We start from the raw sequence: 13,345 nt of genomic DNA on the forward strand, positions 1-13,345 counted from the left end.
AGGGACACTCAGGGACTCATAGGGACACATAGGGACCCATAGAGACACATAGGGACCTACAGAGCCCCACAGAGCCCCATAGAGCCCCACAGAGATCCATATCTACCCCATAGCCCCATAACCCCATCCCATAACCCCAACCCCCTCCTCACCACCCCCCACCCTGTACGCCCACCCCGCACCCCCCGCCCCACCCCACAGCCACCCTGTGTGCCCCCACCACACTGCCCCCCCACTCTTCCACCCTGCAGCCCCCTCACCCCACGGCCACCCCATAGCCACTCCATACCCCACCCCACAGCCACCCCATAGCAGCCCCATGACCCCATATAACCCCATAGTAGCCCCATGACACCATGTAATGTCCTATCACCCCATATGACCCCACATGACCCATGACCCCCCATGACCCCACATGACCCTATATCACCCCATGTAACCACATATCACCCCATACAACCCCATACAACCCCACATCACCCCATATGATCCCGTATCACCCCATATGACCCCATATGACCCCACATAACCCCATATGACCCTATATCACCCCATATAACCCCACATCACCCCATATGACCCCATATGACCCCACATAACCCCATATGACCCCATATGACCCTATATCACCCCATACAACCCCACATCACCCCATATGATTCCATATGACCCCACATGACCCCACATAACCCCATATGACCCCATATGACCCTATATCACCCCATGTAACCACATATCACCCCATATGATCCCATATCACCCTGTATAATCCGTATAACCCATATAACACTACATAACCCCACAGCACCCCACATAACCCAATATCACCCCATGTGATCCCATACCCCCATACAACTCCATACAACCCCATATAACCCCATACAACCCCATATCACCCCATATGACCCCATGCCCCCACATAAACCCACATAACTCCATATAACCCCATATAACCCCATACGACCCCATACCACACCATATCACCCCACATAGCCCCATATAACCCATAGAACCCTATAGAACCCCATATGACCCCATATGACCCATATCACCCCATATCACCCCAGGTGACCCCATACAACCCCGTGTAACGTCTTATAACCCCATATGACTCCATGTAACCCCATATAATAACATATGACCCTATATAACCCCATATCACCCCATGTAACCCCATATAACCCCATGCAACCCCAGATCACCCCATATAACCCCATATCACCTCATATCACCTCAAATACCCCATATGACCCCCTATAACCCCATACAATCCCATACAGCCCCATACAACATCATAAAACCCCATAGATGTCCATATAACTCCATACAACTCCATACAACCCCATACAACCCCATACAAACCCATAGAACCCCATGCGATCCCATATAACCCCACGTGGCCCCACATGACCCCACATGACCCCAGGTGACCCCAGGTGACCCCACACACCACATGACCCCACATGACCCCACACACCACATGACCCCACTTGACCCCAGGTGACCCCACATGACCCCACACGACCCCAGGTGACCCCACCTGACTCCACGTGACCCCACACACCACATGACCTCACATGACCCCACTTGACCCCAAGTGACCCCACGTGACCCCACACGACCCCAGGTGACCCCACCTGACTCCACGTGACCCCACACACCACATGACCTCACATGACCCCACACGACCCCAGGTGACCCCACGTGACCCCACACACCACATGACCCCACATGACCCCAGGTGACCCCACACACCACATGACCCCACATGACCCCACATGACCCCAGGTGACCCCACATACCACATGACCCCACATGACCCCAGGTGACCCCACGTGACCCCACACACCACATGACCCCACTTGACCCCAAACAACCCCAGCTGACCCCAGGTGACCCCACACACCACATGACCCCACACGACCCCACACGACCCCAGGTGACCCCACATGACCCCACATGACCCCACATACAACATGACCCCACATGACCCCAGGTGACCCCATGTGACCCCATGTGACCCCATGTGACCCGCAGCCCCGTACCGCAGCTCCAGGATCTCCGGGTCGGTGATGCGGGTGTTGGTCATGTGACTGTGCACCCCGCTGCGCCCATCCCAGTGCGGCCCCGCGCCCGCGCCCCCCGCCACCGTCTCGTAGTAACCCACGGACGCGTCCCCAAACGTCACGTTGTTCATGCAGCCCTACAGCGGGAGACGGCCATACAGGGGAATGGGGTCACACAGCCCTGTAGGGGTATGGGGTCATGGAGCCTATAAGGGGTATGGGGTCATACGGCCATATAGGGGTATGGGGTCATGGAGCCTATAAGGGGTATGGGGTCATACAGCCATATAGGGGAATGGGGTCATAAAGCCATATAGGGGTAAGGGGTCATGGAGCCTATAAGGGGTATGGGGTCACACAGCCATATAGGGGAATGGGGTCATGGAGCCTATAAGGGGTATGGGGTCATACAGCCTATAAGGGGTATGGGGTCATGGAGCCTATAAGGGGTATGGGGTCATACAGCCATATAGGGGTATGGGGTCATGGAGCCTATAAGGGGTATGGGGTCATACAGCCATATAGGGGAATGGGGTCATACAGCCATATAGGGGTAAGGGGTCACACAGCCCTATAGCGGTATGGGGTCATACAGCCCTATAGGGGTAAGGAGTCATACAGCCCTATAGGAGTATGGGGTCACACAGCCTTATAGGGGTAAGGGGTCATACAGCCTATAAGGGGTATGGGGTCACACAGCCATATACGGTTATGGGGTCATAGAGCCTATAAGGGGTATGGGGTCATAGAACCCATAAGAGGTATGGGGTCATACAGCCCTAAAGGGATATGGGGTCATACAGCCCTATAGAGGTTACAGGATCACATAGCCCTATTGGGGTTATAGGGTCATGCAGCCCTATAGGCATATAGGGTCACACGGCCGTATAAGGGTTATAGGGTCACACAGCCCTATAAGGGTTCTGAGATTGATATGGGGTCACGCAGCCCTATTGGGGGTTATAGGGTGGGTATGGGATCATACAGCTCTATAAAGGTTACAGGGTCACACAGCCCTTTAGGGGATTATAGGGTGGTTATGGTGTTATACAGCCCTATAACGAGCATAAGGTCGCACAGTGCTATAAGGGTTATAGGTTTATACAGCCCTATAGGATGTTATAGGGTCACACAGCCCTACAAGGGTTATAGGGTGGATATGTGGTTATACAGCCCTATAAGAGGTATACGGTCGCACAGTCCTATAAGGGTTATAGGTTTATACAGCCCTATAGGATGTTATAGGGTCACACAGCCCTACAAGGGTTATATGGTGGGCATGTGGTTATACAGCCCTATAAGAGGTATACGGTCGCACAGTCCTATAAGAGTCATAGGATTGTACAGCCCTATACAGGGTTATAGGGTCACATAGCCCTATAGGGGTTATAGGGTCACACAGTCCTATAAGGGTTATAGGGTTATACAGCCCTATAGAGGGCTACAGGGTCACATAGCCCTATAGGGGTTATAGGGTCACACAGCCCTATAAGGGTTATAGGGTGGGTATGGGGTCATACAATCCTATAAGTGCGGATATGGGGTGGGAATGTGGTCATACAGCCCTATAAAGGGTAGAAGATTGTATGGGGTGGGTATGGGGTCATTCAGACCAATAAGTGGTGATATGGGGTGGGGAATGGGGTGGGTATAGGGTTTGGAATGGGGTTGCGAACGGGGCATTTATGGGGTGGGATATGGGGTTGGTTTGGGGTCATACAGCCCTACAACGGGATATGGGATGGGCATGGGGCACCTATGGGGTGGAGTATGGGGTTGGGAATGGTGCAGCTATGGGGTGGGGTATGGGGTGGGGATTGGGGCAGCTATGGGGTGGGATTTGGGGCGGGTTCATACAGCCCTACAACCATCTGGGATCGGAGTCACTATGCGTCCCACGGCTCACTTTGTGGCAGCACCTGGCATCTCTCTGAGACGATATGGGATCCCTATGGCTCACTTTGTGGCACACCTGCTATCTCTGTGTCAATGGGAAATGCCACGGCTCACTTTGTGGCAGCACCTGCTATCTCTGTGTCAATGGGAAATCCCACGGCTCACTTTGTGGCAGCACCTGCTATCTCTGTGTCAATGGGAAATCCCACGGCTCACTTTGTGGCAGCACCTGCTATCTCTGTGTCAATGGGAAATCCCACGGCTCACTTTGTGGCAGCACCTGCTATCTCTGTGTCAATGGGAAATCCCACGGCTCACTTTGTGGCAGCACCTGCTATCTCTGTGTCAATGGGAAATGCCATGGCTCACTTTGTGGCAGCACCTGCTAGCTCTGTGTCAATGGGAAATCCTATGGCTCACTTTGTGGCAGTACCTGCGATGCAGCGCAGGCGCCGAAGGCTCTGAGCACCACGTCCACGATGCGCTGCGAGGTCAGGACGTTGCCTCCAACCACTGCAGCCTGCGGGGATGGGCTGAGGATGGAACCTTCCGGAAGGATCACACGCACCGGGGCCAGGCAGCCCTGCGGGGAGTTAATTAATTCGCTGATTAGTGGGGGGGTCGTTAATTGGTGTTGTGATTGATGGGGGTGGTGGGCATCAATGGGGGTGTGATCAATGGGGCTGAGGATGGGAGCTCAAGGAAGGAAGGAGGACATGGACTGGGGTCAGGCAGCCCTGCAGTTAATTAGGTAATTAATTAATTAGTGGGGGGTCTTTAATTGGGGGAGGGTTCATTAATGGGGGGGATCATGATTAGGGTGTGATTAATGGGGGCTGAGGATGGAAGCTTTGGGAAGGAAGGAGGACATGGACTGGGGTCAGGCAGCCATATGGATTGTGAGTTAATTAGTTAATTAGTGGGGGTCATTAATTGGGAGTGTGATTAATGGCGCGGGTCATTAATTGGTGGTGTGATTAATGGGGGTGGTGGGTTTGATCAATGGGGGCTGAGGATGGAACCTCATGGACTGGGCCAGGCAGCCCTGGGGGTGATAAATGAATTAACTAATTAGTGGGGGGTCATTAATTGGGGGAGGGTCATGGGAGGGATTACGGGGTGGGGGGTCCCATTGGAGGGGGTCCCTCTGGGAGGATCAGGGGGGGTCCCACTGCGGGGGTCCCATTGGGGTCCTATTAGGGGTCCCATTGGGGGGGTCCCATTGGGGTCCCATTGGGGTGGGTCCTATTGGGGTGGTATTGAGGGGGTCCCGTTGGGTGGGGTCCCATTGGGGGTCCTATTAGGGGTCCCATTGGGGGTCTCATTGGGGAGGGTCCTATTGGGGGGGTTATGGGAGGGGTCCCATTGGGAGGGTCCCATTAGGGGGGTCCCACTGGGGGGTCTCATTGGGGAGGTCCCACTGGAGTCCTATTAGGGGTCCCATTGGGGGGGTTATGGGAGGGATCCCATTGGGAGGGTCCCATTGGGGGTCCCATTGGGGAGGGTCCTGTTGGGGGTGGTATGGAGGGGTCCCATTGGGGGGGTCCCATTGGGGTCCCATTGGAGTCTTATTAGGGATCACATTGGGGGGGGTCCCATTGGGGGGATTATGGGAGGGGTCCCATTGGGGGGGGTCCCATTGGGGAGGTCCCATTGGGGGTCCTATTACGGGTTGCATTGGGGGAATCCCATTGGGTTGGGTCCCATTGGAGTCCTATTAGGGTCCCACTGGGGGGTGATGAGGAAAGGTCCCATTGGGGGGGGGGTCCAATTTGGGGAGGGGTCCCATGGTCAGACCTGGTTGAGGGGGATGTCGTGGCCCACCATGCAGCGCAGGCAGTAGATGAGGGCCGACAGGGTGATGGCGCGCGGCGCGTTGCAGTTCCCATAAACCTCCGGGCCGGAGCCCGAGAAATCAAACACTGCGCTGCCCTGCGGGGGGGAAAGGGTTAATGGGGGGGGATGGGGGGAAATGGGGGGCCGGGGGTGCAGTGGGGTTCTGTGGGGCTCTATGGGACACAGTGGGGTTCTATAGGGTTCTATGGGGTGCAGTGGGGCTCTATGGGGTTGTGTGGGGCTCTGTGGGGCGCAGTGGGGCTCTATGGGGCGCAGTGGGGCTCTATGGGGGGCACTGGGGCTCTATGGGGCGCAGTGGGGTTGTGTGGGGCTCTGTGGGGCGCAGTGGGGTTCTATGGGGGGCACTGGGGCTCTATGGGGTTGTGTGGGGCTCTATGGGGTGCAGTGGGGCTCTATGGGGTGCAGTGGGGTTCTGTGCGGTTCTATGGGGTACAGTGGGGTTCTAAGGGGGTTCTATGGGGCACAGTGGGGCTCTATGGGGTTCTATGGGGTTCTACGGGGCGTAGTGGGGTTCTGTGGGGCTCTATGGGACACAGTGGGGTTCTATAGTGTTCTATGGGGTGCAGTGGGGCTCTATGGGGCACAGTGGGGTTCTATGGGGTTCTATGGGGGGCAGCGGGGCTCTATGGGTCGCAGTGGGGTTCTATGGGGGGCACTGGGGCTCTATGGGGTTGTGTGGGGCTCTATGGGGTTGTGTGGGGTTCTATGAGGTTCTATGGGGGGCAGTGGGGCTCTATCGTGTGCAGTGGGATTATATGGGGCTCTATGGGGTTGTGTGGGGCTCTATGGGGCGCAGTGGGGCTCTATGAGGGGCACTGGGGCTCTATGGGGTTGTGTGGGGCTCTATGGGGTGCAGTGGGGCTCTATGGGGTGCAGTGGGGTTCTGTGCGGTTCTATGGGGTACAGTGGGGTTCTAAGGGGGTTCTATGGGGCACAGTGGGGCTCTATGCGGCTCTATGGGGTTCTATGGGGCGTAGTGGGGTTCTGTGGGGCTCTATGGGACACAGTGGGGTTCTATAGTGTTCTATGGGGTGCAGTGGGGCTCTATGGGGCGCAGTGGGGTTCTATGGGGTTCTATGGGGTGCAGTGGGATTATATGGGGTTCTATGGGACACAGTGGGGTTCTATAGTGTTCTATGGGGCGCAGTGGGGTTCTATGGGGTTCTATGGGGCACAGTGGGGTTCTATGGGGTTCTATGGGGTGCAGTGGGATTATATGGGGTTCTATGGGACACGGTGGGGTTCTATAGGGTTCTATGGGGTGCAGTGGGGCTCTATGGGGTTGTGTGGGGTTCTATGGGGCACAGTGGGGATCTATGGGGCTCTATGGGGCGCAGTGGGATTCTATGGTGTTCTATGGGGTGCAGTGGGGTTCTATGGGGCATAGTGGGATTCTGTGGGGCTCTATGGGGCGCAGTGAGGCTCTATGGGGTTCTGTGGGGCATAGTGGGGCTCTATGGGGCGTAGTGGGGTTCTGTGGGGCTCTATGGGGCACAGTGGGGATCTATGGGGCGCAGTGGGGTTCTGTGGGGCTCTATGGCGCTCTATGGGGCGCAGTGGGGTTCTATGGGGCATAGTGGGGTTCTGTGGGGCTCTATGGGGCGCAGTGAGGCTCTATGGGGTTCTGTGGGGCACAGAGGGGCTCTATGGGGTGCAGTGGGGTTCTATGAGATGCAGTGAGGTTCTATGGAGTTCTATGGGGCGCAGTGGGGTTTCTATGGGGCTCTATGGGGCACAGTGGGGTGCAGTGGGGTTCTATGAGATGCAGTGAGGTTCTATGGGGTTCTATGGGGCGCAGTGGGGTTTCTATGGGGCTCTATGGGGCACAGTGGGGTGCAGTGGGGTTCTATGAGATGCAGTAAGGTTCTATGGGGTTCTATGGGGCGTAGTGCGGTTCTATGGGGCGCAGTGAGGTTTTGTGGGGTTCCATGTGGTTCTATGGGGCATAGTGATTTTCTGTGGGGCTCAATGGGATGAGGGGGATGGGGGGCAGTGGGGCCCTATGGGTTTCTATGGGGTGCAGTGGAGCTCTATGGGGTTCTATAGGGTGCAGTGCAGTTCTATGGGGCTCTATGGGGTGCAGTGGGGTTCTATGGGGCACAGTAGGGCTCTATGGGGTGCAGTGGGGTACTATGGGGGACAGTGGAGGTCTATGGGGTACTATAGAGTGCACAAGAGTTCTATGGGTCTCTATGGGGCTCTATGATCTTCTATAGGGTGCAGTGCAGTTCTATGGGGCTCTATGGGGTGCAATGCAGTTCTATGGGGCTCTATGGGGCTCTATGGGGTGCAGTGCAGTTCTATGGGGCTCTATGGGGCTCTATGGGGCTTTATGGGGCTCTATGGGGGGCAGTGGGACCCTATGTATTCTATGGGGTGCAGTGCAGTTCTATGGGGCTTTATGGGTCTCTATGGGGTGCAATGCAGTTCTATGGGGCTCTATGGGGTGCAGTGCAGTTCTATGGGGCTCTATGGGGGCAGTGCAGTTCTATGGGGTTCTATGCGCTGCAGTGGGATTCTGTGGGGCTCTGTGGGTTCTATAGGTGCAGTGCAGTTCTATGGGGCTCTATGGGTTCTATGGGGGGCAGTGCAGTTCTATGGGGGCAGTGGGGCTCTATGGGGCTCTATGGGGCACTGTGCAGTTCTATGGGGTTCTATGGGGCTCCATGGGGGGCAGTGCAGTCCTATGGGGCTCTATGGGGTTCTATGGGGCGCAGTGCAGTTCTATGGGGCTCTATGGGGCTCCATGGGGGGCAGTGCAGTTCTATGGGGCTCTATGGGGTTCTATGGGGTGCAGTGCAGTTCTGTGGGGCTCTATGGGGTTCTATAGGATGCAGTGCAGTTCTATGGGGGCACTGGGGCCCTATGGGGTTCTATGGGGTGCAGTGCAGTTCTGTGGGGCTCTATGGGATTCTATAGGGTGCAGTGCAGTTCTGTGGGGCTCTATGGGGTTCTATAGGATGCAGTTCAGTTCTATGGGGGCACTGGGGCCCTATGGGGTTCTATGGGGTGCAGTGCAGTTCTGTGGGGCTCTATGGGGTTCTATAGGGTGCAGTGCAGTTCTATGGGGGCACTGGGGCCCTATGGGGTTCTATGGGGCGCAGTGCAGTTCTATGGGGGCAGTGGGGCTCTATGGGGCTCTATGGGGCGCCATGGGGCGCAGGGGTCCCCCCTCCCCACTCACCTCCTCGGGGTCCACGGTGACCCGCAGGCAGATGGGCGTCCCGTCGTCCATCCGATCCTCCGCCTCCAGCACCGCCCCCCAGCGCTGCGCCGCCCCCCGCAGCAAAGCCCGCACCGAGCGCTCCGCGTTCGTCTGGGGGGGGGAGGGGAGCGGGGGGCAGTTGGGGACATTTAGGGGTATTTGGGGGGCATCTGGGGACACTGCGAGGGCGCCTGGGGGGCATTTGGGGGACGGTTGGGGGCAATTTGGGGTCAGTTGGAGGCATTCTGGGGAGCATTTGAGGGCATCTGGGGGACATTTTGGGGACTTTGGGGACTTTTGGGGACATTTGGGGACACTTTGAGGGTGCCTGGGGGACATTTTGGGGACAGTTGGGGACAGTTGGGGGCAATTTGGGGACATTTGGGGGCACTTGGGGACACTTTGAGGGCATCTGGGGGGCATCTGGGGGGCATCTGGGGACACTTCGGGGACATTTGGGGACACTGCGAGGGCACCTGGGGGACATTTTGGGGACATTTGGGGACAATTGGGGGGCAATTTGGGGACATTTGAGGGGCATTTGGGGACAATTTGGGGACATTTGGGGACACTTTGAGGACGCCTGGGAGACATTTGGGGACAGTTGGGGACATTTGGGGACAGCTGGGGACATTTTGGGTCTATTTGAGGGCACCTGGAGGACATTTGGGGACATTTAGGGACAGTTGAGGGGCATTTGGGGACACTTCGAGGGTGCCTGGGGGACATTTATGGGGCATTTATGGGGCATTTGGGGGGCATTTGGGGACACTTTGGGGGCATCTGGGGGCATTTTGGGACATCTGGGGACACTTTGGGGACATCTGGGGACACTGTGAGGGCATCTGGGGGACATTTTGGGGACAGTTGGAGGCAATTTGGGGACATTTTGGGGATATCTGGGGACATATGGGGACACTTTGAGGGCACCTGGGGGGCATTTGGGGACATTTGGGGGACATTTATGGGGCATTTGGGGACACTTTGAGGGCAACTGGGGGACATTTTGGGGACAGTTGGGGGCAGTTGGGGGCAATATGGGGACATTTAGGGACATTTGGGGACATTTTGAGGACATTTGGGGGACAATTGGGGACACTTTGAAGGTGCCTGGGGGACATTTGGAGACAGCTGGGGGCAATTTGGGGACATATAGGGACATTTGGGGACACTTTGAGGGCATCTGTGGCCATTTTGGGGACAGCTGGGGGCAATCTGGGGACATTTGGGGACATGTGGGGACACATTGAGGGCACCTGGTGACCCCTTGGACCCCATGGTGACCTCTTGGGACACCTTTGTGACCCCTAGTGACCCCTTAATGACCCCTAGTGACCCTTTAATGACCCCTGGTGACCCCTAGTGACCCTTTAATGACCCCTTGGTGACCCTTGGTGACCCTTTAATAACCCTTTGGTGACCCCTAGTGACCCCTTAATGACCTCTTGGTGACCCCTAGTGACCCTTTAATGACCCCTTGGTGACCCCTGGTGACCCCTAGTGACCCTTTAATGACCCCTGGTGACCCCTTAATGACCCCTTGGTGACCCCTTAATGACCCCTAGTGACCCTTTAATGACCCCTTGGTGACTCCTAGTGACCCCTTGGTGACCCCTGGTGACCCTTTAATGACCCCTGGTGACCCCTAGTGACCCCTTAATGACCCCTAGTGAGCCTTTAATGACCCCTTCGTGACCCCTAGTGACCCTTTAATGACCCCTGTGACCCCTAGTGACCCTTTAATGACCCCTTCATGACCTCTTGTGACCCTCGGTGACCCCAATGACTCCCTGATGACCTCTAATGACCTCTTACTGACCCCTTCATGACCCTAGATGACCCCTTAGGGATGCCTTTGGTTTGGTGACCCCCTGTTGACCTCTAGTGACCCCTTAATGACACCTTGGTGACCCCGATGACTCCAGATGACCCTTAGTGACTCTTACTGACTCCTTCGTGACCCCAGATGACCCCTAGTGACACTTTCATGACCCCAGGTGACCCCTTTGGTGACCCCCTGATGACCCCTCGATGACACCTAATGACCCCCTGATGACCTCTGATTGACCCCTTAATCACCCTTAGTGATTACTTGGTGACCCCCGATGACCCCTAACGACCTCTTGCTGACCTCTTTTGATGCCAGGCGACCCTTGATGACCCCCTGGTTGCCCCCTGGTGACCCCTGATGACCCCTTAACGACCCTTTAATGACCCCTCGGTGACCCCGATGACCCCTAGTGACTCCTTAATGGCCCCTTGTTGACCCCTACCAACCCTTTAATGACCCCTTTAATGACCCCTTAGTGACCCCGATGACCCCTAGTGACCTCTTTATGACCCCTTAATGACCCCTACTGACCCTTTAATGACCTCTTAGTGACCCCTTAGTGACCCCTTAATGACCCCTTGGTGGCCCCTACTGACCCTTTAATGACCTCTAGTGATCCCTTCATGACCCCTTGGTGACCCCCGATGACCCTTAGTGACTCCTTAATGACCCTTTAATGACCCCTCAGTGACCCCGATGACCCCTAGTGACCCCTTATTGACCCCTTGGTGGCCCCTAGTGGCCCTTTAATGACCTCTAGTGACCCCTTAGTGACCACTTCATGACCCTTTGGTGACCCCCGATGACCCCCAGTGACCACTTCATGACCCCGGATGACCCCTTGCCGCCCCCAGGTCACGTGGTACCCACCCGGATGTGCTCCATGTAGGCGGTGACGCCGCTCAGCCCATAGGTGGCCACCAGCTCCCTCAGCAACGTCGCCCCCTTGTGGTTGGCGGCCACCTGCGCTCGGAGGTCCGCCACGTTGTCCCGCAGAGCCCGCGTGCCGCTCCGCACCAGGACCTCCGACACCGCTACAAGGGGATGGGGACGCGGCGTTACCATGGCAACGGGATGCGGTGTTACCATGGCAACGGTGGCACTGTGTCCCCATGTCCCCATCTCCAGTTCTGCACCTCTGACACCGCTACAAGGAGATGGTGACACGGCGTTGCCATGGCAACGGGATGCGGTGTTACCATGGCAACGGTGACACTGTGTCCCCATGTCCCCATGTCCCCATGTCCCCCTCTGCACCAGAACCTCTGACACCACTACAAGGAGATGGTGACGCGGCGTTACCATGGCAACGGTGGCACTGTGTCCCCATGTCCCCCTCTGCACCTCCGACACCGCTACAAGGGGATGGGGACGCGGCGTTGCCATGGCAACGGGATGCGGTGTTACCATGGCAACGGTGGCACAGTGTCCCCATGTCCCCATGTTCCCCTCTGCACCAGAACCTCTGACACCGCTACAAGGATGGGGGCGGGGGAGGAGAGAGATCCGGCGTTTCCATGGCAACGGGATACGGCGTTACCATGGCAACGGGTCACCATGGCAACGGGGCACTGTGTGACAGTGTCCCCATGTCCATCTCTGCACCAGCACCTCCGACACCGCTAGAAAGGGACGGGGACGCTGCGTTACCATGGCAACAGGACGCTGTGTTACCATGGCAACGGGACGCGGCGTTGCCATGGCAACGGTGGCACAGTGTCCCCACGTCCCCCCGTGCTGCTCTGCACCAGCAGCTCTGAAACAGCGATAAGGGGATGTGGATCCGGCGTTACCATGGCAACGGGAAACAGGGTCGCCATGGCAACGTGGCACTGTTGTCACCGTGGCAACGGGTCGCCATGGCAACGGGGCGACGCGTCCCCACGTCCCCGCTCCAGTGCTGCTGGCACCGCTGCGGGGATACGGCGTTACCATGGCAACGCGCGGCGCAGCACGGCAACGGGACACAGCGTTACCATGGCAACGGGTCGCCATGGCGACGGGTCACTGTGTCACTGTGCCCCCGTGTCCCCATCTCACACTGTCCCCATGGCAACGTGTCACCGTGTCCCACTGTCCCCATCTCACACTGTCACCATGGCAACGGGGGAGGTGTCACTGTGTCACCATGTCCCCATGGCAACGTGCCATTATGTCATTGTGTCCCCATGGCAACGGGGGGGGGTGTCACTGTGTCACCATGGCAACGTGTCACCATGTCATTGTGTCCGCATGGCAACGTGTCATCACGTCACTGTGTCACCATGGCAACGTGTCACCCTGTCATTGTGTCCCCATGTCCCCATGTCATCATGTCACTGTGTCACCATGGCAACGTGTCACCTGTCCCCATCTCATACCGTCACCATGGCAACGTGTCACCCTGTCCCCATCTCACACTGTCACCATGGCAACGTGTCATCAATCACTGTGTCACCATGGCAACGTGTCACCTGTCCCCATCTCAAACCGTCACCATGGCAACGTGTC

General features: G+C 57.0%; 1 protein-coding gene across 5 annotated transcripts in view; it reads right to left on the minus strand.

The window, feature by feature from the left end:
- The window catches only part of OPLAH (5-oxoprolinase, ATP-hydrolysing), a 75,016-nt gene that overhangs the window by 12,353 nt on the left and 49,318 nt on the right, over positions 1-13,345 (minus strand). For 4 of the 5 annotated variants that reach the window (XM_090138255.1, XM_090138256.1, XM_090138258.1 and 1 more), the window contains 6 exons: positions 11,726-11,889; positions 9,004-9,135; positions 5,760-5,894; positions 4,396-4,545; positions 2,002-2,203; positions 1,278-1,669 (listed from right to left, as the gene is read on the minus strand). In XM_090138255.1, the coding sequence (XP_089994381.1) occupies positions 1,293-1,669; positions 2,002-2,203; positions 4,396-4,545; positions 5,760-5,894; positions 9,004-9,135; positions 11,726-11,889 (1,160 nt within the window). In that variant the 3' untranslated portion in view covers positions 1,278-1,292. Of the gene's footprint in view, positions 1-1,277; positions 1,670-2,001; positions 2,204-4,395; positions 4,546-5,759; positions 5,895-9,003; positions 9,136-11,725; positions 11,890-13,345 lie in introns of those variants that run through there. The other variant, XM_090138257.1, reaches the window with a different exon arrangement.

This window comes from Phasianus colchicus, chromosome 3 (genome assembly GCF_987193195.1).
Source record: "Phasianus colchicus chromosome 3, bPhaCol1.hap1.1, whole genome shotgun sequence".
In the NCBI taxonomy this organism is placed as follows: domain Eukaryota; kingdom Metazoa; phylum Chordata; class Aves; order Galliformes; family Phasianidae; genus Phasianus; species Phasianus colchicus.